This window comes from Erithacus rubecula (assembly GCF_903797595.1).
Source record: "Erithacus rubecula genome assembly, chromosome: 6".
NCBI lineage: Eukaryota > Metazoa > Chordata > Aves > Passeriformes > Muscicapidae > Erithacus > Erithacus rubecula.
Genome location: NC_136688.1, coordinates 4,676,797 through 4,699,423, shown reverse-complemented (window position 1 = coordinate 4,699,423; position 22,627 = coordinate 4,676,797). Strand labels below are relative to the sequence as shown.

The 22,627-nt window shown below is 43.1% G+C and overlaps 1 protein-coding gene across 4 annotated transcripts in view; it reads left to right on the top strand.

The window, feature by feature from the left end:
* Positions 1-22,627, top strand: part of OSBPL5 (oxysterol binding protein like 5) — a 170,480-nt gene that overhangs the window by 20,078 nt on the left and 127,775 nt on the right. The window contains exon 1 of one of the 4 annotated variants that reach the window (XM_079308386.1): positions 17,038-17,302. The exons of 2 other annotated variants lie outside the window; for them this stretch is intronic. In XM_079308386.1, coding sequence (XP_079164512.1) covers positions 17,207-17,302 — 96 coding nt within the window. In that variant the 5' untranslated portion in view covers positions 17,038-17,206. Of the gene's footprint in view, positions 1-17,037; positions 17,303-22,627 lie in introns of those variants that run through there. One more of the 4 variants, XM_079308387.1, reaches the window with a different exon arrangement.

Here is a 22,627-nt window from a genome sequence, read left to right as displayed (position 1 = left end):
ATGCAGAGTTCTTCAGGCCAGATGAGAGCAATTTTTTAAAGAGGTCAAATGTAAGTCACAATGTTTTGCCTTGGAAACATTGTAGTTTCACAAGCTGCTTGTATTTGCGTATTTAGAGAAACAGTGCAGTGTGTTGGGGCCTCAGTTTGGGTCAGGCTGCCTCAATATCATAAGTGAACAGTAATCATAAGATCCTGTCTCTTTAAAGTAGAAAAGCCAGAAAAATCTTGCTGAGCCTTCTTGTTATCACAAAGGTTTACAATTTATGTGGTATTTGTCTTTTAACCCTGAAAAAGGGGGTGACTGCAAATTGTGTTCAGATGTGCAGATAAGCTCTAATGTTCAGAAAGAACATAATATGCTGAAAAAGCTCTCTGTGGGCTCCAATACATAGATTGCTTAAGAAAAAAATCCAGGCTTATGCCAGAATATCTGTTTGGAAATTTATAAGAGGAGGATAATACTCTAGTCTGAAATGCAAGTAGGGAGTTTTGAGGTCCAAACCAAGAGCCACAGCAAGAGGACAATTCCCAGAACCATCCCATCAATTTTGCCAGATCTCATCTGCTTAGGAGCAAGCATTAATTGATGCTGATTGTAGATATTTACTTATCCAGTGGTAAAAACAGATATACAACACTACTCTTTGGAATTAGACACTTGGATCTCCAGGTGGCCAGGAAAGAAGCACATGGAGATGTGGATTCCTTCTGAACCACAGGGTGAGCACAGAAATGGAGAGAATTCTCTCCTTTATTTTCAGCTTTGTGGCAGTGTTCTCAGGAGCACTTAAACCTGAGGCAAAGAGGTCAGCCTTTGGCTCCTGCAGAGAAGAAATGAAGGGATCCAATAGCACAGCAATTCTTTGGTCCTCTTTTCTTTTAAAGCTATGCATGATTCATGGGTTACATTAGAATCCCTCCAGCAGAAGGCCACGGATCATTAATGCACAAGTCCATAGGATACGTGACTTCTTTCTGCTTTTGTTACAAATCACATTGTCTATTTGCACATTGCCAACTTCACCTGTGGCTCTCATCACTCCTCAATTACAAGAAAATTCTGTGTGCTCCTATGTGTCATGTTAGATGCACCTCCTGTACAAGGAAACCACCTCCTGTACAAAGAAACCCTAGCACTTCAGGGAAATGTGCACTGATGAAAGCAGTCAGTGTCCAGGAAGAGTTACACAGAGCAGCTTAACTTACACACTGGAGCAGGTCACACTAATGTAATTGCTGACCCTCTGCCTTTAGGCACAGAGCACAGCATCCCTGTCACCCCTGCCCTGCAGCACTGTCAACTTTTTTCACCCACTGTGTGTTCGTTTTGTAAAACAGTAGCTGAAAAACACTTAAAGAATGGTTTTCCAAGATGTCTGATTGGATAGTAAAAAGCTGAAGATTAATAAATAGGCTGGGGTGTACAGGATGGAAATACCAAAAAGTACCATCTGGATCATCAGTGGAGCACAGTGTGGTCCAAAGTACATTTATTAGCAATAGACTATGCACAGAGGAAAATGAGATACTTCTACTTGTGTGAGTGGCAGTAAATTTGCACAGTAACATTGAATTCTGGAGCTGTGCATGTGTGAGTGCTCAAGATTAGAACTCTGCTAAACATGCTCATTTTCTCAGCTAAGCTCCATCCTACTCATTAAGTTAATACCCTACCTAGCAAAGCCTGCTTGTCTTCCCAGCATGTTCCCCTGAGAGTGGATAAAAAGGTGTCTTACCCCCTGCAGCTGAGGAAACCTCTGTATGTGCCCCTGTCCTTTATGACTGGGGCTGCATGGGAGGGGGAATTGCAGTCCAGCCCTTTACAGTGCTGCCAGAATGAAATAGAAGAGTTGTGCCCTGGAGTCCCACCACAGATGCATCTAAAACCTGCCCTCAAGCAAAGATAACATCACTGTCACTAAAAGAAAGATATTTCAATATAAACTTCCACCTTCATCTTTACTGCTCTTATAGGGAGGATACAGCTGTTCAAGTGTGATTTTTTTTTTCTCCTCAGTTAGCAATTTCAGGAAATCCAAATATGTGGTGTGAGAAGTGAAAACTTACAGATTTGTGGCCATCTGGGACTCATCTCCTGCCCAGTCTCCAAAGAGATTTTTCAGGGCCAGGCAGCTGTATTTGCATAGGATTTTTTGTGGGCTCACTATTTCTCTACAACTAGCTTCCAAAAGTCTCACTTGACTCCTACTTACAGGTAAAAAGAGCTGCAGAAAAGCGAAGATTGGTTTGGTCTATTCTTGTCCCAGAAGGTGTCACTGAAGAGCCAGGAAAGGTGCAGGTTTAGTAATAGTTCTAACTGGGATCTTAACTGGAGCCTCAGGAGGTGGAGCCTGGAGATTAGAAGCAATCTAGAGTCACAGATTCCTGTGTCTGCTGTGGACTGAAGATCTGGAGAATTTTGCATCACAGAATAATACCCTGAAACTTGCAATGCTGTGTTATTCCTCAGCTAAGTCCTTCCACATTCTGTAACAAGACTAAACCGTTCTTGGGAGGTGGTGGTGGGAAGGGGTTCATGAGTTTGAAGATTTTTAATAATATACCTTTGAAGGATCATGTTCATCTTCTTGCTTTTTGCTCTACATCTGATGTGTCAATGTTATATTATAAATAATACATAGTTTTAAATAATATAAGATAATTTTATTGTCTAGGTCTTTAGGCCTTTTCTTAAGAATAGAAGGAAGAGCTAGGATTCCCAATTGCTTTGTTATGATTTATTATGCATTATAATAGACATGGAAGTAGCACAGATCTGGCAATGATGTAAAAGACCTCAAGCAGCTTGTACTTGTACTTGTGAATTCTACAAAGAACAAGTTATACACAACAAGCTGGGTGTTCTTCTCTCCATTTGAAAAAGGTAGTTGGAGTTACTATTTTAAGCCCTTTGTCTGATGTTAAGCATTTCAGGAGCCTTGATCTGGTACATAAAGCAGATATATGAAGGATACTTGCCTCCAAGATGGGTGTTGGAAAGAAATTCATCATTGATGTGGCCAGAGTAGAAAACCCTCTCAAAAGGATATTAAATGATCTGTTTTTAGCCAGCCTCTTAAGTACTGAAGACTAGGCTGTGATCTGATATGATGTGGGGGGTAAGATTATCCTACACCAGTCTACTGCTGGTTGTTGGTTCCTTCCCCCAGAAACATCTGCTACTGTCTGAGGCAGGGTAATGGACTAGATTATTGCATCCATGTTCCCATTCTTGGGCTTTAAAGAAAGTAATTTTAGGGTCCTAAAAAAAGAGGAAAAAAAAAAGAAAAATAAAACAATTAAAAAAGGCTAAGTTAGGTGATGATGAACTCTATAGCTGGTAAATTTTTTAGCTCTTCAGGGTACTGATGTTGCAGATCTCCTTTCCTCTAGTTTCCAATAGTATGTTGTCAGCTGAATTGGTTTGTCTTGTCCATAGATTAACACAGCACCTTTTTTTGACGTATTGTAGCTATCTGAGGTAAAGAACAAAGGAGTGAAAATAATTTTTCCCCTGACAAAGCTATGTCAGGTTAATTGCTCCAACATACTTCCAAAGTTTGAATCAAGAAATATGAAAACATGTTCCAAAGTCACAATAAAGTGTCTTCTTGTTTGATAAAAGCCACTCAGTTTCACTTCAGTGAAAATTCAAATATTTTTCCTAACCTGCCCAGCACCAGATGAACCACAAAGTGGTGCAAGTACTTTTAATGGCAGAAATACCATAAGCTCATAGGAATGTATAAGGAAAACTTTGTTTCAATGAGAGGAAAATGAGCTGAAAACCCACAACATAATAGAGTGTACACAGTGACATTCTGCTAAAAAGTTTGGTGTTCACACTGAGGGAGTAGAGCAGTAGAGACTTGCAGGTTTCAGTGCTGGAATTTTGCCATTTAATATTTCCTCTGGCAGACAGCACAGAGATTACAAAGCTTGTGTGTATTGTTATCCACAGAAATGAGACCTATAAGAGTTTGTTCAGCCGTACTCCCCACTTCACTTATCCATTTTTTATTTCAGCTTCTAATCTGTTAAGGATTTCAGCCTTTAGCTCAGGGTTATCAGGATGGCATTGTGAGTGGATAACATCTGTTTCAGCTTTCATCCATCTAGAACACAAGCATTAATCACTAGAAATGGAGTATGAAATGGAAAGAAAAGTTAAATGCATATTTGATTCTGAATGCTCTTGGAGAAAATGTCTTTCAGAACCTGACCAGAGGGAGAATTTCACTGCACTCTAACTGGGTTTGCCAGTGCATCTTAGGTGAAAAGCTGGTCATTATCTAATAGAAATTCAGCTAATTTCAATTTATTTTAAAGGCACAAACCTTGTCATGTCTAATTTAAAAGAAATGTTTAAAACAACTAATCTCAAAACAGTGCATCTGTTCAGCTTAATTTGGTTGTGGTCATCAATAAAGCTTCTTTTTCCAGGCTTTCTGTGCCCCAGCTCATACCAGAGTCCTGAGCTGTTGCAGCCTCATGTTGCAAATGGGTAGCTGTGGCCATACTGTCCAGGGGTGCTGAGGAATATATAACAAGGACTAGGAACAATCTTGGACTAAGACACACTGAGCTGACTCAAGAGGCCTTTTCCATCCCGAGTTTCTAGATTTTCACTGATACTGTAAGGAAATGTGTTGATTTTCTGCTGGTCTGGCACGTGTCATGGGAGCTAGACTCCTAATTTTTAACTCCAAGAACAATGATCAGCCCTGCCTTGATGGGAGTAATTAGGCATGAGATACTGAGACCAGAGCAAATTTGGCTTGTTGCTGAGCATCTGCACTTCTCTGACAATTTCATGGAAAATTTTTACAGCACAATAGGCCGGATTTGCTCCATTTTGTGAGGATTTATGTGTGCCAGGTACCCTCTCTGCATTGGAGAATGTGTTGGGTGTTGTGGTTCTGGAAAGCTGGAGATGGAAGATGACTGTATTCAGACCTAGCTGATGTTACATGTTTAATATGTATCCCCTTTTGCAGAGGTGATTTCCAGCTTTGCTTCTTACACTACTGTTTGCTCAAAAAGCAGGCAGTAATTATTTTCTGAACCTCTCACAGAAGGCTTCTCCCAGAATTCCTCCAAAACCACAGAATTTAGTTCATCCACAGCAGCCAATACTACCTACTTCAGCCATTCTAAAACCTCTTTTTCATCAACAATGGGTTTGTCAAGGCATAATTTCTGTGCAGTGCAATGAATTCAGCAAATTACCTGTCTCTGTATCCTTTATCATTCTTTTCCCTTGTCATACTTTGATACAAACTGTTCTCAGCATCTTGATCTCTCAAGTCCCCAAAGAAAGCCATTATAGCTCATTAAAAACATCCCAACAACCCTTGCCCATCCATCAGGTCACTGCTATAGCTCTGGAAGCATCCTGTTTCCAAATCCTAAGAAGGATGTCTCTCTGGGGACAAGAGAAAAACCTGTTAATGAGAGTATTATTTCTCTAACATTTCAAAGCTGAGCCCAACCTTAACCTTTTCATAAGAATTACTTCATTTAGTGCCCTCCCTCTGACTTCCTTGCAGTTTAACTGTAGGTAGGCTTAAATACATTAATTCTATGCATATCAGCAGCCAAGCTCACTCTGTATTCTGGGAAGCGTTTCTGCAGGCTCTCTAGTCCTTTGATTTTCTTGTGTGCTTTGTTAAGAAGTGAAATAGTTAATGTTTTTTGCATTACAGTCACAGTACTTGTTAGCTGAGTTGGCATCTTTTCAAGTGAAGGCAAATGTCATGCAACAAAGATCAGTCTCTCCTCAAACTCAGCTGATCAACATGGGATAGTTATAATAGAAAGAGAAAGAGAGAGACTTTGAACCTCTTTAATTAAACCAGCAGGAGTTCCCAGGAGGACACTCTGTGTCTAAAATCAAGGCCTGTCTTTTTTACTGTATATTGCTGCATATTCTTTAGGTTATTCTGACAAGATCCAGTCTTCACCTAAAATCAGAATGTCCACCCTGGTCTGACATGAATCATCTCATTAGACCAGTATAACCAGGAAGCAACAACTGCACAGACAAGCTCACAGATATATATTTATATTCACTTTGTGTTCAGAAAGATAATTTCCCATTCTAACAGATAAGAATTTGCTTTTACAAGTGAGGTGAGAATATGCCAAGCAACTGCTAGACATTGATTCCTTTGTGTTTCCTGGAGCTGATGACATTTACTTGTGCTTTGAGGCTTTGAGTAAGAATTGAGTCTGCCACCTCCCCAGACACTGCTTTCCTCCCTTTCCATCCCCAGCTTCCCTCTACTGAGCAAGCTTTTCTTTCTGTTAAAAAAAAGAAATAGAGAGGGAAAGAGAAATTAGAGATTATTGGCCTAATGCTTTCCAGGTTATGTTATTTAAGGTATATTACTGCCCTTCTTATAAAAAAAGGACATATAAAGACATTTCTTACTTGGTTTTACTTCTGAACAGGAAAAAGCCTAAACACAGAATACCATCTCTGACTGATTTGTTTCTTTTTTAAACATAACTTTTCATCTCTGTAGGTCCTTTTAGCTTTGAAAATTTCTTCCATTCTGAAAACTGGTGCTTTTAGAAACTCCCTGAGTCTTTTTAAGGGGAAATCTAATGAACCCACAGAAAATCAATAGAGAAGGAGTCAGTGACTGTTTTTTTGTACAAGCACTGAAATGCAATACTGAACTGAAACAAAATATTGTTATTTATATCAGAATAGGATTAACTACAGTTCTAGACAAGGTAGGTAAGACATCAAGAGTGTAAAATGTATGTAAGTAAAGTCTGCGAGAAATATTTCATTCTGCACATGAAGAATTGAAGGCATAAAAGGTTTGCAAAGAGATATTCAGTATCTGGGGCCAGAACTGAGACCTGGTCTGGAGAAGATGTTTTCCTCACAAGATTCTCCTTTCCTTCCTTTGGGTTCTATGTTCTCTACCAACTCAGAGAATAGACTTCTTGAAACTACTTAGTATTCACCACAGATGACAGCCTTGTAATTTTGTGAAAAGTAACATCTGTTCAGGGAGAAACTGAGTGTACATGTATAAGCAGGTTTCCAAGACATGTATTTCAGAGAAGAGGAAACAATTTTGTTCAAATATCCCTAAAAATTACCAGCTTATTCAACATAATCCCGTGACCCAGAGCATTCTTCCTGGGGAAAGAAAAAGATTACGTGATGATGTCCAGACCCCCAGCTGACACCAAATGATATTGCTCCTTTACAGATCTACTCCATTATGGTTTTGCTGCCTGATAAAAAGAATTTCCTGTCAGTGGCAAGTGCAATTTTTCAAAAGCAATCTATATGCTGGACTTCCCTCTGGCTTTAAACAGCAGAGCCTTGCTTCACTGTCACTGCTGATACAGGCATCCTGTAAGCTTTCTGTCTGCATCCAGGACTGCTGAGTTTCATCTGGTTTCACTGGACAGTTTGACAGAGCCGGGAGAAACATGAAGTTTTGCTGCAGAAGCACAAGCTGGCTGAGATGCTTGACACAGCTCTGATGAAAATAGGATGAATTTGAAGGTTTTAATATGACCCCACACCTGTGAACATTCATTTGGATTCTGTTCGCTTTAAAAAGTCTGTTTTCCCAAGGGTTACTTAAGGTACTTCTGAAAAGCATTATAAAATCAGCTCATCATATTCAAATGTAATTATTTGTTTCACTCTGAGATCAGCTGAAGAGAATATTTTATTCTACCCATTATTCTTCTCTCTTTTTTGTAGCCATTGGGAAGTAGGAAAGGATTAATTGCATGTCAGAGATTCTCCTGTTCTGGGTAGCAAGAGATCATTGATGGTCTTGAACTCTGGTTTCATTCCTATATTCTTGATGAACATTGCTCCTTTAATTGCATAAATATAAATATAAGTAATAACACTTTAAACTAACACATTTTATGTATTTTAAAAGACCTCTGTTCTCAGAAATTCTTACTTCTAATGCCTGAATCTTTACAATGAGGGTTCAAAGTGAAAGGTTGCTGCATTTAACATAGTTCGTCTTCAAAATAGTGGCATATTTTGAACATGGCACATAAACCACCATGTGATTGAATACCTGATTGAAAAAAGCAGCCTTTGGCCTCATGGTAAGGCTTGTACCCAGTGGAGGCCTGGGTGGAATGTGGGGCTACAGTGCCCCAGCTGTGGGATCTGCTTCCAGCAATGTCTCACATGGGTTAGCTGCTCCACACAGCTGTTTTCCCCTGGGTGTGAACAGGGACAAACATCCTGACCTTCACAGCCAGGTATAATTAAGGGAGCATAACAAAGAAGGGCTAAGCAACATGCTGCAAGGCTTGTACAAGCCTAAGGAGCTATTAGCAGTCAGTGGATAAGATGACACGTTATCCTAAAATCTGTGTCTTTGCATTCAAGGTAATTTTTTCTGTCAGTATCTCCTTTGTTTTTTGGGGTTTTTTTCAGTCAGCAGACTCTTCATTTCTCTCTCAGATGTCAGTCTCTTTCAGATAGATCAGCAATGTGAGGCACATATCCAGATAATTTTTATTTACTGCTCTTTGATTCATAGCCAGAGCAGTCTCAGAGTACATGCACCTGGAATCCCTTTCAGTGAATCAGTATGGGAAGATGCACTCTAGGAGCATGCCTAATTTGCTGCAGTTGTTGATGGATGCTGACTTGATAGGACCAGACTAAAGCTAGTCCAAAGCCAGTTCTCTGAAATGCAAATAGTGTGCATGTTGCATCCTCACTACCAATTTCTTTGCCCTGCAGCTGTGGTCCTGCTTGCTAATGTATCAACTGCATGAGAAAGCCACCACCACAGCAAGCCTGGTTTCACTGTGTGAAGAGATTAGGAGACACAGCTACTGAGAGGGAGACAATAAAATTCATCAGGGTTAAAACACCTAGGACACAAATAATTTAATCTGCAAAATGATGGAGCAAATATCTACAGTTCTCTGTGGCCACCATCAGGTCACCCATGTGGACGTCATAGTTCCCAAGGCATTATTCCACTATTTCAGGACTCCAGTAGTTGCTAAATCATGCCATCCTCTGTAAGAGTGCCTTTGTGTTTGGACTTCAACAGCACAGATCTAATCAGTGACTCTGGAATCAAACTAGGTCCTTTGTGGCATAAAAGGGACGGACAATTTGCTCTGGAACAAAGCTTTGTGTGCCATCCTTTTAGGCTGTTAAGTCATAGCATGGTCTTTGATAGTGTTAGATCTGTTCTCAGGAAGCATTTTTCATCAAGGCTTCAGTATTTTGTGCTTTATTTCTATAATGGTAACTTGTGACTGTAACACCGGACAGGTCTCCCTGTTTGAAGCAAAAGGATGACAAAAATACTGGCATCCCCCTGTGCAGACAAGCCAGATGCCCTTCAGAAGCAGCAAAAATATTATTGTACTTTTTCTTCCTGATCTCCTTCAAACCCTTGTGGGAGCTCACCGGAGGCATCAGCAATAACAAAGAATCCTTAAAATGAATTGTAACAGCCAAGGAGACTTTTTTGCTTGCTCACAAATGGAGCCAGAAGATGAATTTCAGAGAGAAGAGCACGAAAGAAGCTGTGAGAAGTTCCATAATTTATTAGAAATGAGCTGGCTACAAAAGTGAGTCAAGAGTCAGGCAAAATAAAAAGGGTCAAGAATGAGAACAAACACATCCTGGGAAGCAGCTGCAAGCTTGGGAATATGATACAGTGTTATTACAAAGCTACTAATAGAGCTGATTTGTGACTCTCTGGCCTGACTTCCAGATCAATAGTATGTATCGAGTGTCAGGAACTTGATTCAATCATCTGTAAGTCAAAATGCCCCTCTCTGGAAAGGATGAAGCAGGAAACAAATAGGAATTAAGCTGTGGTTTCTGTCTGTCTAGATCCAGATCTATCTATGGACAGAGTATTGATCAGTCAATACATAACTAAATACATGTGGAGAGATTGGTACTGGCCTATATGAAGATCTGTGTGTCTATGTTTATGAGTTTGATAGGAGAATGTTTTATAGAAATACATGTGTTGGATGGGGTTTGCATGGCCAAGCTTCTGGGAAAAGCTGCTGGAAGCCTCCTCACAGTCCTGGCAATCCAGAGATGGAAATTTCACTGGTCAAGGCTGGGCCAACTGGAAATGGTGGTAGCATATTAAAAAAAAAAAAGAAAAGGAGAAAAACAAGTGATTGCACAGTTGTAATTGTGACCAGAGAAGAGCAGGATGAGAACAGGGAGAGGAACAGCCCTGCAAACACCAAGGTCAGTGCAGAAGGAGGGCAGGAGGTGCTCCAGGCACTGGAGCCAAGATTCCTCTGCAGCCTGTAGTGCAGCCCATGGAGATCCACAGGGATGCAGAGATCCCTCTGCATAGCAGAGCAGGTGGATGCCTGAGAGGAGGCTGTGACCCTGTGGGAAGGTCACAGAGAGAGCAGCCCGCAGTGGAGCAGCCTCTCCATGGTGAAGAACCCCATGGAAGAGTGACCCATGCTGCAGCAGTTTGGGAGGACTGCTGCCCAGGGGATGGACTCACATGGTAGCCATACTAGTACTTCATTTATATACATATTTCTACAGTCAGATTGGGTGGGACACTGATCAACCTGATATAGTTCAGGATGTCCCAGCTTATTGCAGGGGATTTAGACTGGCTGACCTTTAAAGATCCCTCCCAACCCAACCTATGCTATGATTCTACTTAGGGATATGCTAACATATACATGAATGTTTTTGTTCTGTCCTTTGAGACTTTGTACCAGCTAGCTTGCTTTGTAATTAGCTTGAAGCCTGACCAACAACAAGGGCTATTGGAATGTTTTTGAATACCAAATTGGTTTTGTGTCATGTCTTATCAAGGGTTTTGAAATCTAGCCCAGATTTCACTGGACAATTTGTCAGATCCTGGCTATCTCGGCTGCTTTCCAGACTGCTGCAGAAGGAACCTTGCTCACCAGTTCAGCTCAGCATGCTGGGCTATTCTCTGAGATCGTACTTGCTGTTAGGTACTGGCCAGGCCTGTGGGAGCAAATCAACAGCAGCCATACTCTTTGATCTGTTTTTCACACCAAAGCCATAATGGCAGCATTCAGCTTAATTTGCTGGCTTAGACATTGGAAGGAAAATAAAATAGGTCCATGGTGCTTGATGTGAACAGGCTTCAGCTGAACAGTAAGAAATTAGGAACTTGGGTAGTCACAACTAAACACCATTAACCCCCACCTTTAGTAAGAGGTGTACCCACCTATGGGGAACATTTTTACTTGCCAACACAGACTTCAGTGTGGGATTCCTGAATGAGTCACCTTGAGACAGAAGTTTACACTGGTGAGGCTGCAGGGTAGGGAAAACAAGGTCTGCCCTTGAAGTCTTGTTTAATATAAGATACCTAAGATCACAAACAGTTTCTCTGGAATGAGGTCTGGAGTAAAGTACTTGAAATGGAATTGTGTTTAGATTCCTGAAAAACACCCTTGAGGTTAAGGTTATAGAAACAGGGCACCATCCAAGCATCTGATGGGCCAGATAGAGAAAATAAACCAGGTAAGAGCATCTGGGGTCTTTTATCTTGTTAATGGCAGCTCTTTAAAGCTGTCTCTGAAGCCTGTGCTACAAGCTCCTGCTGGAGACTTTTCCCTGAAAGCTCAAAATCCTGTTTGCAGGTCACCAGAGCTGCAAGTGGCCCATGAGCCCTTTAGAGGCTTGGCCCATGGGATGAAATTGCAAGCCAGATAACTTCTTTGCTGTAACCCAAGCCAAAATGTGGACATGTGAAAGTTTTCTGACTACAGTGTGTGAGTAAAGACTTTTAGGTTATTTACTTACTCCATCTTCTGCAGGGCTGTTCCAGGCAGAGATCATGGCAGTAACATGGCCAGTACCCATCATCCATAGAAGTGTCTCCTAAGATGAGCTCAGTCCATAGGGTCTACTGCAGATAGGAAACAACATAGAAAAAAAGGAGATGGAATACAGAGCAGCAGGATCCAAACAAGATCTTAGAATTATATTATCTGCCCACCTCAGCCAGACTGACAAGAAGGATGGGTGCTGATCTCTGATACTGTGCAGTGAATATATTAGCCAAAAGAAAAGTTCTTGCTAGCAAACCACTCAGGAAAAATTACCTCTGGTAACAAAGAAAAAAAAACTAAACAAAAAACCCCCAGCCAGAAACATCATCTCAGCAGGGAACACACTAACAGAAAAGAGCTACAACAGTAAACAGAAGCACAGTCTGCAGTATCAAAACACTGTGGCATCCTGCTCCTCTTGACACTTGCCCACTGCCAGCTGCAAAGTCTTCATGCTGCTACTTTTATACTCTGCAGTGTGACATGAAGCTCTTTACAAAGTACATATTCCCTGTTCCTCTTACTGGCTCCCAGCTTTCAGCAGTAGTCACTGGAAATTTTCCTCTACCTTTTGCCACAAGAGGACTCCAGTCTCCAGTGGCTCCCAGGGAGATGTTTGTGGTTTTCTAACTTCTCCAGAGACCTGTTCCAGCAAACTAGCAATTGGGATTCTGGTTTAGCAGCAGCTCTGTTTTTCAAAATGTAAAATGAACAAACGTGTTCTTTTCAGAGCTCTAAACAGACAGACTACTATTTGTTCACAAGAAAGTCCTGCTCTATCCAGCTCTGGCATTGAATATTTTTGCTAAGAAACATTGAACTAGAAAACACTTGCTGGGAAAAGTGATCTTTTTCTTATCATAAATTGTATACAGCTGTGTTGAAGCTTATGGCTGATTTTAAAAACCCATGTTAAATAACATTTCTTAACTAATTTGTTTTAAAGTTTTCTCCTTCTTGTCTCAATATGTGCCATGGGCTTAAGGGCAAGTATTTTACAATGCTAACAACCATTCATAGGATGTCAGATTAATGTGGTTATGGCTCTAGAGCCATCATAGTAATTACAATGACAGAAACATGATCCTCTCAATTTTCATTTTAATAGAGGCCAATAAATATATCTTATGGCTTTTATGGTGTTTAACTACCTAGTCATGAAAGGGAGCTTGTAGAACTATCGTAACTATGTTGTGAGATGTAGGAAAGCATCAAATGCAAGTCTGCTGGATTCTGCAAAATAACTATGCATTTACATAGGGAGGGTCAGATCTCTGTTGAGGGAAGAGGAGCTCATTTAGCAGCTGTGAAGGGTGGAGGACATGAAAAGAAAGATGCAGGGGAAAGCTGTGCAACAATTTCCTAGGCAGGCTGCTGACCTGAGAGAATGGAGTCTGTTGCTGCTGCTCACCTGTCTGTCTGCATTTACCATGATTTCTAGACCATACTGACACTCTGTTGTTGCACATCTCCTAGGGTTATCATAAAAAGATGTGAGATACTGCTTTGCAGTGCTCTGACTATTAGAGTTGCATTATTGGTTTGTAAGGACTCTGGAGTAACAACAGCTGAAACAGTCTGACTTTACTCTCCATGCTGCTTTTGTTACCCTGTTTATGATAGAGTTCACACCAGTTTACAAGCCCATTTAGGACAGAATGTTGTTGCTTGGTGGGAAATGTAAGTGTTGCAAACACTGGCAAATGCCCAAAGGAAATATCACAGCTGAAGACCCCCTGAAGGAATGCTGATTTCTTGCAAGGGAGAGCTGAAGCCAGAAGGGTCCTCAGTCACAACTGCAAGGTACACCCATCAGAGAGCTTCTGCCAAAGGGTATCTGAGGGACACTGATGAATTAATTTTAAGCTAGGGAGCTCAGGTGGTGTTAGGACACAGAAGAGTTCAACTCAAATGCATAGCAGGGTTATGAGCTCTGTACTCCACATCTACCCACTTAGGGGTTTATGCACAGTTCAGGTGTATTTGCATGGACTGCAGACAGCACATAACCAGCAGATGTGTTTTCTGAATGGCTGTTAACAGAACAGACACTAGAGGGCTGTGGAAAATGGCCTTCAAAAACATTAGTGTTTGCAATGCTTATTCCCCACATTTCTGTGGGGGACTTATAAGGGGGAGAACAGGTCTAGGTCCCAGCTTCTACAGAAGGATAGAGAAATGATGGATTGTTCCAACCCAGAGTCAGAGGACCCATCTGGTGCAAGGTCTGAAGACACAGCAAATTCAAGTTCAGGGCTCCCTGGACCATAAAAAATGCCATGGCTGCACAACGCAAAGCATCAGTCTGAGGTAAATTTTCTCTCATGGTCCAGTTTACTGATGAAATTTTGACAATTTAACTGACAGGTATTCTGTTCTGTGCATCACTAGTGCTTCACACACTGCCCTAGGGCACATAGGAAAACATATTGTATTATTCTTTCTCAGGGTCTCTAACTGAAATAATTTTGGATGCTCAGTTTTTTTAATCAAGAGAGTGGTGTGTGGCAATGTGGCAGTGAACAGATGAAATACTAGTAATCATAGAATGATTGCCTGATAAGAAAATAACATAATTTAGTAGAAATCTTTAGCCAAAACGTTTTTAGAAGGGTTTTAAAAAATGTTCAAAACGAAAATCCCTGGGAAGTGAACTACTGATATTCCCACTGAGATTCACGTTGGGTGCTGAAAACTGTAGATCTCTGGACCAAAGTAGCTGAGAAGCCATGGTGGGACAAAACCAGTCTGGATACAGACAGCTGGACCAATGTCAAGTCCATGATTTAGTTAAAAAACCTACCTGGCTGCATTGAGTGTTCCAGCTCTAAAAGCAGAAGGGTGAAGGGAGTGGAGAACACAGAAAGGACCCCAGTGTGGCCTGGAGCAGACAGGACAGGAGGCAGCAGGGAGAGGGAGAAGGCAGTGTGAGGCAGGGTGAGCTGCTTCATGCTCCAAGAGGATGGCTCAACCTGGCAGTGCCCTGAGCCAGAGTGATGAGAGGCCTTGGCATCTCCATGCACTGCCCTGCCCCATTGCACAGTACAGGCTTGGCCTCAGGGTAAAATTTTGGTGAGGATTAAGTGAAAATCCCGACCAACTTGAAAGCAGCTGGAATCATGACAACTCTCCACACCTTGCAGATGATGGCAGAAATCACAACAAATACAGGTGAACTTAAAATCACCTGTCCTATGCAAGTGATTCAGGGGTTTATGTAATTGATAGAGAAGGGCTGTGTTGGCTCTTGAGAATAATAGGAACAGGTTAGACTCTGTGAGCTGTTCACAGTTTATGCTGTGTTTATAGTACTTTTCTTTCCAGGCAGGAACAAAAATGGATGATTTCTCCTTCCAGCACCATGCTCTACATCTAGCTAGATATGGTGCATTCTGCTCTGTGCCCCATTGAGCTCACTGGGAGGAAATCAGCTGCCCCTACTGGCACCAGGTACATGGATATCAGTGGTGCAGGGTGAAGCCTTGTAGTCCATGCATGGGCTGGAGTTAGTTGGACGCAGTGAGAGAAAATGTGCCCTGGTCCAAGTTGAGCTTGCAGCCTGTGATGAATTCAGGACTTTTCATTAACATCTGTGAGACCTTTTCAAGCAACAATTTGCTGCTTTTTAGTGTTGGAAGCTTGCTGCCTGTATCGTATGAAGAACATCACAGCTAGTGATCTTTGTCTTGGTTCAGCCCTTTACACACTAAAGAGAAAAAGGATCTGGCTTTTTCTGTGAAGGGTGGGGTAGTAAAGCACTTCAGGCACATGATTTAATGCTTCTGGTTTCAGAAGTATGAGTCTGAGCTTTATGCTGTATTTTGCACCATAGCTTCAGCTGTACATGGGTGATTCAGACTTCAGTGATGCAAGCCAGACTCATGTTGATCACATTATCCCCTCATGTGATTTTTCAGAAAGTTTGTGCTTTTTAACTCGGCTACCCCTCTTCCCATGGAGATGAAGGAGGTGTGAAGTCCTGCTTGGCTTCCTGCTCTTAGTCCAGCCTTGAACCGTGGGACCCATAGCGTGGAGGCGAGAGGAAGCAGCAGTTAAACGCGTGTGGCTGGGTCGCTTTTTGTCGTGATGCTTCACCAGATACTCTGCTGCCTGTAAAGCCATGCCTCCCATGAAGGGCAGGCAGCCTGAAGCCAGGGATGCGATGATTGGACTGTCCTCCTCGTCTGGAGGAGCTTAGGGGTCCGCGCTTGCCATGGGATTGATTAGTCGCTCTGGATGCACAGGCGAAGCTGGGAGCGTGCTCAGCTGCGTGTCAGGGCTGCAGATTGCATGGGCGCCTCTGAGCCACGGCGGCGGCGTGTGGCTGGATGCTGAGACAAAGTGCTCCTGCAGCTGCAGGGCTTCGGCACGGTGATTCCTCCAGGTTGGCTTTTCTCCATTATCTCACTGAACCCCGGGGATGGCTTGCTGCTTGCTGGCCGGGGGTCCGCCGTATTCTTGTTTAAGGGGGTTGGTGGTTTTGCTTTATTTACTCTGCCTTGGCTTCAGGCTCTCCCTGTGCCGAGGAGAAGAAAGACACAAACTGTGCGGAGTGTGGGGGGAATAACAAACCGGAGGGAGCCGAGCTCCGGCCGGGAGAGGCCGGGGCGCTCCCGCGGGGAGCCGAGCACCGCGCCCGCTCCGCGCCGCGCCGATCCCGCCCGCATTTTGCACCTTCCCTTCCTTTTTCTTTTTTTTTTTTTCCTCTCCTCAGTTTTTATTTTTTCTCCCTCTATTTCTCTTCTCCATTCCCCCCCTTCTCTTCCCTCCCTCTCTCCCTAGCGTGGTTGGATCAGTCTTTTGGTATTTCCTGCCGCCGCCTCCCCCGAGCAGCTGTCCGGCCGCGGCCCGGCGCTGCGCTGCGCGCTTTCCGTGCGGCCGGGGGAGCGGCTCGGCGGGGCCCACGCGTGTCCCCGCTCCGTCCCACGCGTGTCCCGGCGATGCGGCGGCGGCGGCGCGGGGCGGCGTGCTGAGCGCGGCACCGCCAGGGGCCAGGTAAGACCCACCGGGCACCCTGCCCTCCCCCGGACCCCGAAGCTGTCCTCCCTAAAATACATATAAAAGCAAATACCACCCCCTCCCCCGCCCTAAATTATTCCAATAAATGCATTCCCCCGCCTCCCGTGCTAGCTGCTCTGCTTGTCCCCCGCGCTGCCAGGCTGCCTATTTTTAATATAACGTGGTACCCAGGAGTCGGCTTGCGAGTGGCGTGATTCCAGCGAGATTCTGAGCGCTGGAGGCTCGGGGAGGGATACCTGCCGCCTCTGTCCCTGCTTTGTGCCCAGGTTGTGCCTCGCCGTTTCTACGTGTGCCTTTTGGGGTTTGACAACGGGAGGTGTGGGGTGGATCCCCTTGCTCCCCGACATCTCGGCATGGCACGGCTGGGGGGCCAGCAAGCGGCCGGTGTGGCGTGTGGGATGGCGTGCTGTCAAGGAGACCTGATTTCTTTAGACATGTGGGCATATCTGGTAGGTGGAACTCATTTTGAATGTGCTTCTTCCAGCATGATGAGGAACTAGTAAGGAGGCTGCACTGTTACTAACCGACTGCATTTAATCGACGATAGTGATTACCCTTCCTGTAGATGCTTGTACAGATACCATAGTGGAGATCATAGGCATCGCTATCTGAAAACCAGATTTTGGAAACCCGGCTTTGGAAATGCTTTTAGCTTGCACTGAGTGAAGCAAGGCAGCATTCCTAGAGAAATAAACATATAAGCATATGCAACTGTCTGTTGGATCAGAAACCGTATTTTTCAAGTGCTATGCAAACCTAAAGTGTTGTAGTGTGAAACAATTGTTTAACATAAGTGAGGGGGAAAGTTCTTTAAACTGTGTAGTTACCTCCTCACTTCATCCAGCTGCAGCAATTACCTTTGTTTTCAAAATATTCCTTTCCTCTCTTTACACTGATGTACAAGGTAACAACAGCAGAGAACAGCCACTGCCCTGGATGTGTCCCCACCTGCCACCTTTCCTCCTTGGCAGCAAGTTTCCAAGAAGGTGTGAGTGGGGAGGGAGAGACAGAAGGCTCAAGTCAGCTCTGTGTGCAGTAAGTTCTCCTGCCTAAAGAGGAGAATGGTGTTCTTGGCTGGGCAGTTCCCAGTGGGCTGGTGGGTGACCCTGGGAGTATCCCACCCTGGCCTGGCAAGTAGGGGCAGAGAGCTGGACCAGAAGGACTTGGGAGCAGCAAGGGAATTCGATTCAGCTCCAGGGGTTACTCTGTGGCATTGTTGATGCAGGTGCAGAATTCAAGGGAGAAGATGCAGTCCACAGTCCTGCCTATGGTCTATTTCGGTTTGAAGTGGACAATGTAAACCTAAGGAATGATTTAATCAATCATGGTGATGCATGAAAGTAACTGAAAGGCAGATTTACTGCTCTAATCTTTTCATGGTGCTGAATTTAATTTTTGTGTGCTTTATTGCAACACTGATTCATCAGGTGAGTGGGAGGGAGGCTTGTACATTACAGGTGGTTCAGTTTCCATTGCTGGATTAGATATTTCTCAAGGTGCTTTCCTGGCTACAGCAGGAAAAAAATGGTTCTGTGTCTGATACAGTGCTGTGGTTTGGAATCCAGTTTATCTCTAGGGGAAGGCCATTCCTATAATCTCTAACATGCAGTGTTTGAAATCAAGTGTGCCATGCTCAGAGCAAAACTGAGACTCAACTAATTCTTATTATGTTCATAGATCATAAAAATTTCAGTTAAGCTAATCTGAATTGGGTTAGACTCACTTCATATCCAAGAGAGCTGTTACCTCCTGCAGGCAATTGTGAGATTGTCAGCATTGTCAGTGCTGAAGGTCTTTCAGTGCTGGATCTGGGGCTGAAGAGGTAGAAATGAAACTGCCCTGAAGTGTGTCAGCAGGGCTCTGCTGCTTCTGAGCTGTAGAGCACAGACCTCCCTCTGCAACAGCACAGATTTGTGCTATTTGATCTCCTGTTTCATTTGGGGGAAAAGCTGCATTTAGTGTTTTTTCTCCTGACCTCCTTGCCTTTGAAGCGTTAACAGCACAGTGTTTTCTCATCCAGAAATGCTGCTTCTCATGCCTCCACTGCTCAACATGAGATGTCTCTGGCAGCACACTGTAGGTGTTTGTGCATGCCTGCTGCGGTTACTGAGGTAAAGGAAACACAAGAAGCAGTTCAGGGAATGGGAACAATCCAAATCCCAAATACACACAGGTTTGGGCAGGAATGGCAGTGACCTGCTGTGGCAGCGTATCTCAGCGTGGGTCTGGGCTTGCTCACTCCTCATGCAGGCTCCTGACTGTCACTGCTGGTGTTTATGCTGTGCTTTAGAGCACCAGGCATCTTGAGACTAAACAAACTCCTCCCAGGTGCTGCTCAGCCCTCATTTTGGAGCTGTGTGGTTGTGGTGCATTTAATTGTACAGGGCTGTGTCTAAATCACAGGTTCTGCCTTCATCCCTGCTCTTCCCCACCACTGTGGCTCTTTCTGGTCGTGCAATGAAGGAGGAAGGAGACAACCATCCTGGAAAACACCCCTTTGATAAGTAGCTGCTGAGCCTCTGTGGTGGACTAAGGAGCAGTGTATAACCTGCCCAGGTTTCCACATTTCTTAATTATTGGAATATTCTCTCTGCTGAAGGCGTGGGAGTGTTGTGCTTGCACCAGGCTCTAGGTACTGTGTATGCATCTGTGTAATACAAAAGGATCAAGGGACTAAAAGGGAATATTCTGCAAAATAGGAAGCAGCTAACAGCAGGCTAGTAAGAGTTACCTGTGAATGGTTTCTGTCCATGACAGAAGAAGAGCGATGTGAAAGGGGTATTAATTTTATTTTTAGGTTAGAATAGTCCAGCTGCTTGTGTGGGCTTTTTAATTTATTTCAAGCTGCATGAAAACCATGGGCATATCCCTTGTTCTTTAGTCTCAGTTTTCTGTAGTGTTTGTAGAGCTACAGTTGAAATTGTGCCATTTTTTTCCTTTACGCTCCTTTCAGATTGGAGGATTTATAGGTGTATAAATCAAAGTCTGAATTGAAAAGGCTCAGTTCTTGTCTTTGTTTAATAAACAGCCAGCTCTATACCTGGGCTTTCCTTTAGCAGTGTGTCACTGAGGTGTGTGCTCTGTTCCAGTATCAATAACTTTACCATGCTGGCAGTCTTGTTGATAGTAGTGTTTCTGTGTGTTTTGTTAAACTCCATGCCAAGTTTCAACTTACTGGGAATTCACTGCAGGGCTGTATGAGTTTGAGTGTTTTGGCAACCCAGTTACCATTTGCACTATAATAGCATCAGTGAAAAATTAACCAGCTAAAGGCAAAAGAGAAATGCTTACAGGCAAAAGAGAAATCCTTAATAAACTGGGATCTGTGCAGCTCTCCTTCTGGGGGGAGGAAGGGGGAAGCTCAACATGGGGCTTGCCTGCTTCATCCTATCTAATCTGTCAGTGAATCAATCAATGTGAAATTGTACCCCCAAGGAATAATGTAATAGCTATTTCGTGTGTATTCCCAAACTGGAATGCTGCTGTAGTAGAGTCCTGAAGGGTGTGCTGTCTAAATCGATCAGCAGAGGCCATGATAAAAGCAGACTTGCTGCTTATCTATCAGATGTGGCAGAGAGAGGCATCAGGGATGAAATGCCTCATTCTGTGTTGAGTGCAAAGCTTTAAATGTGAGCTTGGTCCCTCTGCATCACAGCACTTCAGGCACAAAAGCAGTATCCTGATAGCTCTCCTTCAGATTTCTCTTGGCAAAATGGTGAGATTGCTCTGAAAGGCACTTTAATTTTCATGGCAATGCATTTTGTTCCAGACAACTGTTGTAGTGTCATTGTTCCTTCCCACCTTCAGTGTTGCAGAGGCTGCTTGGCTTTTGTTACCTGTGTTGTTTGATGCCAGTTAAGAGTGCAAAGCCTGTGCTAGTACTGCACTGTGGAATTGATTTGCTCTTTTCTCAGGTTAAAATGATGGGGAATTCTCTCCTCACAGCAATAAATTGCCGTGTCCCAATGAGGAGAGGAAGAGAATTCTGCTCCATTGCATGTGGTTGTAACTGTTGATCATTGTGAATAATCTTGGCAGAATGAAAAGAACAATTTAAATATATTTTTTGCTATTGTTTTGATATTTTCCCGCTGTCTCTTTTTGGTATGACGTCAACATCAGGAGAGAATCACTTTTATGTAGTAGTAGGAGGTGACCAAGGCTTTTATACACTTTATCAAACATTGCACAGTTCATTTGGGGAGTTGTTGCTGGCTCTTCTGTAAAACTCCTGAAATGTGAATGTGCAACCAGAATTAATGCTCTGTCAAGGTGGTTATTCTGGCAAGCTCCTGGCATGGATGCAAATAAATGAGATTTCCATTTTATAAGATGAATCTTTCTGTCTTTTCTTGCTGTGTTGCCCTGAAAAAGAACCTCTCACACTGCTACAAGCCTGGCAGTTGCTGATGCAGTGAATTATTTTTTTCCCCTTAACTTACTAAGGAAAGTAATCTGGATTTGCAGATCATTTAATGACCTTTTATTTCATATGTGGGTCAAAGACAGTTCAGGTCTAAGCAGTATATTTTTTTTTTTTTTTGGGAATTTGTAAATCCTTACTTGGACTATGAAGGCTTTCAGTGAGCACTGAATGCACTATACAAATTACAGCATTAATGGGAAAGGCAATAATTTAAACTGCCTTATATGGAGTTCTGTAATTGTAATCTGGAACAGAACACAGGCATGTTAGATATGAAATACACAGTGTTTGTATTTTTCAGTTTTGCTTATAGTAAATCTTTCAATTTAAACATCTGTCATTTGCCCCAGTCTCCTCGTCTTGCTCTGCCTTTGTAACCTTTCTCATGGAAGAGGAGATAGAATGTATATAAGCATGTATAAGATCGTTTTGTTTTGTTTTAATTCAGGTTCAGTAGATGCAAACAAGGCCAAATTTCTTGGCTGTTGAGCATGTTTTTTGGGGCTGTGGGGGTTTTGTGTTTGGTTTGGTTGTTTTGTTTTGTTTTGGTTTTTTTGGCTGATGAACCACCCAGGCTTTGTTGCCTGTAACCAAACTGCTGTTACTGCCTGAATTTCTCTCTGGACTCCAGGTCATGGGAGGCACCTTGGCACACCTGCAGTCATTTATTAATACCTGCACTCATTTATTCATACATCTATGCATTGCAGTAGACCTGGGGAGCTCCACTTGTGGACAAGGCTGGAGGCTGCTTAAACCAAGCCTAGACTGTCAGGCTTCTAACCTAGTTTTTCCCAAGCTGGTGTTCAAGTTCTGGCTTGTGGAATCCCTCAGCGTAGGTGCTGAAAGCTTTCTTTTCCAAGAGGGTGAGGTGTGCTGAGAAGCTGGGAGGATTCCCTACCCATGAGTATATCTGAGAAGTGTAGTGTAGGGTCTCTCATTTCTGAGTACCCTGAGAAGGTCCATGGCTAGGGTGTGTCAATAGCAGCTTTCCATGTCTTTTTCATCCTCTCTCTGCCTGGATTATTGTGTTCTTTGGTGTCAGGGTCTCTTATTGAAAATTCACACGATATTTAGAGCAGTATTGTCTTGGGTTCTGCTGGGCTGTTCTGTAATATAAAGAAAAATAATCTCATTATGTAAGCAAGATACTGAATAACTTGTCTAAATGAGCTAAGACAGAGGGTGCAACAGTGCCAGTTTTATTCTCTTTGAACAGGTGCATCCCCATGAGAAAATAAAAGGTAGGTAGGTAGATAGGGACCAAGTAAGAAACATTGAGCAACAGCAGACTGTGACTCAGAAGCTATTTAACCATAATAATCCCCAGCACTAGAGGTTCTTTTTC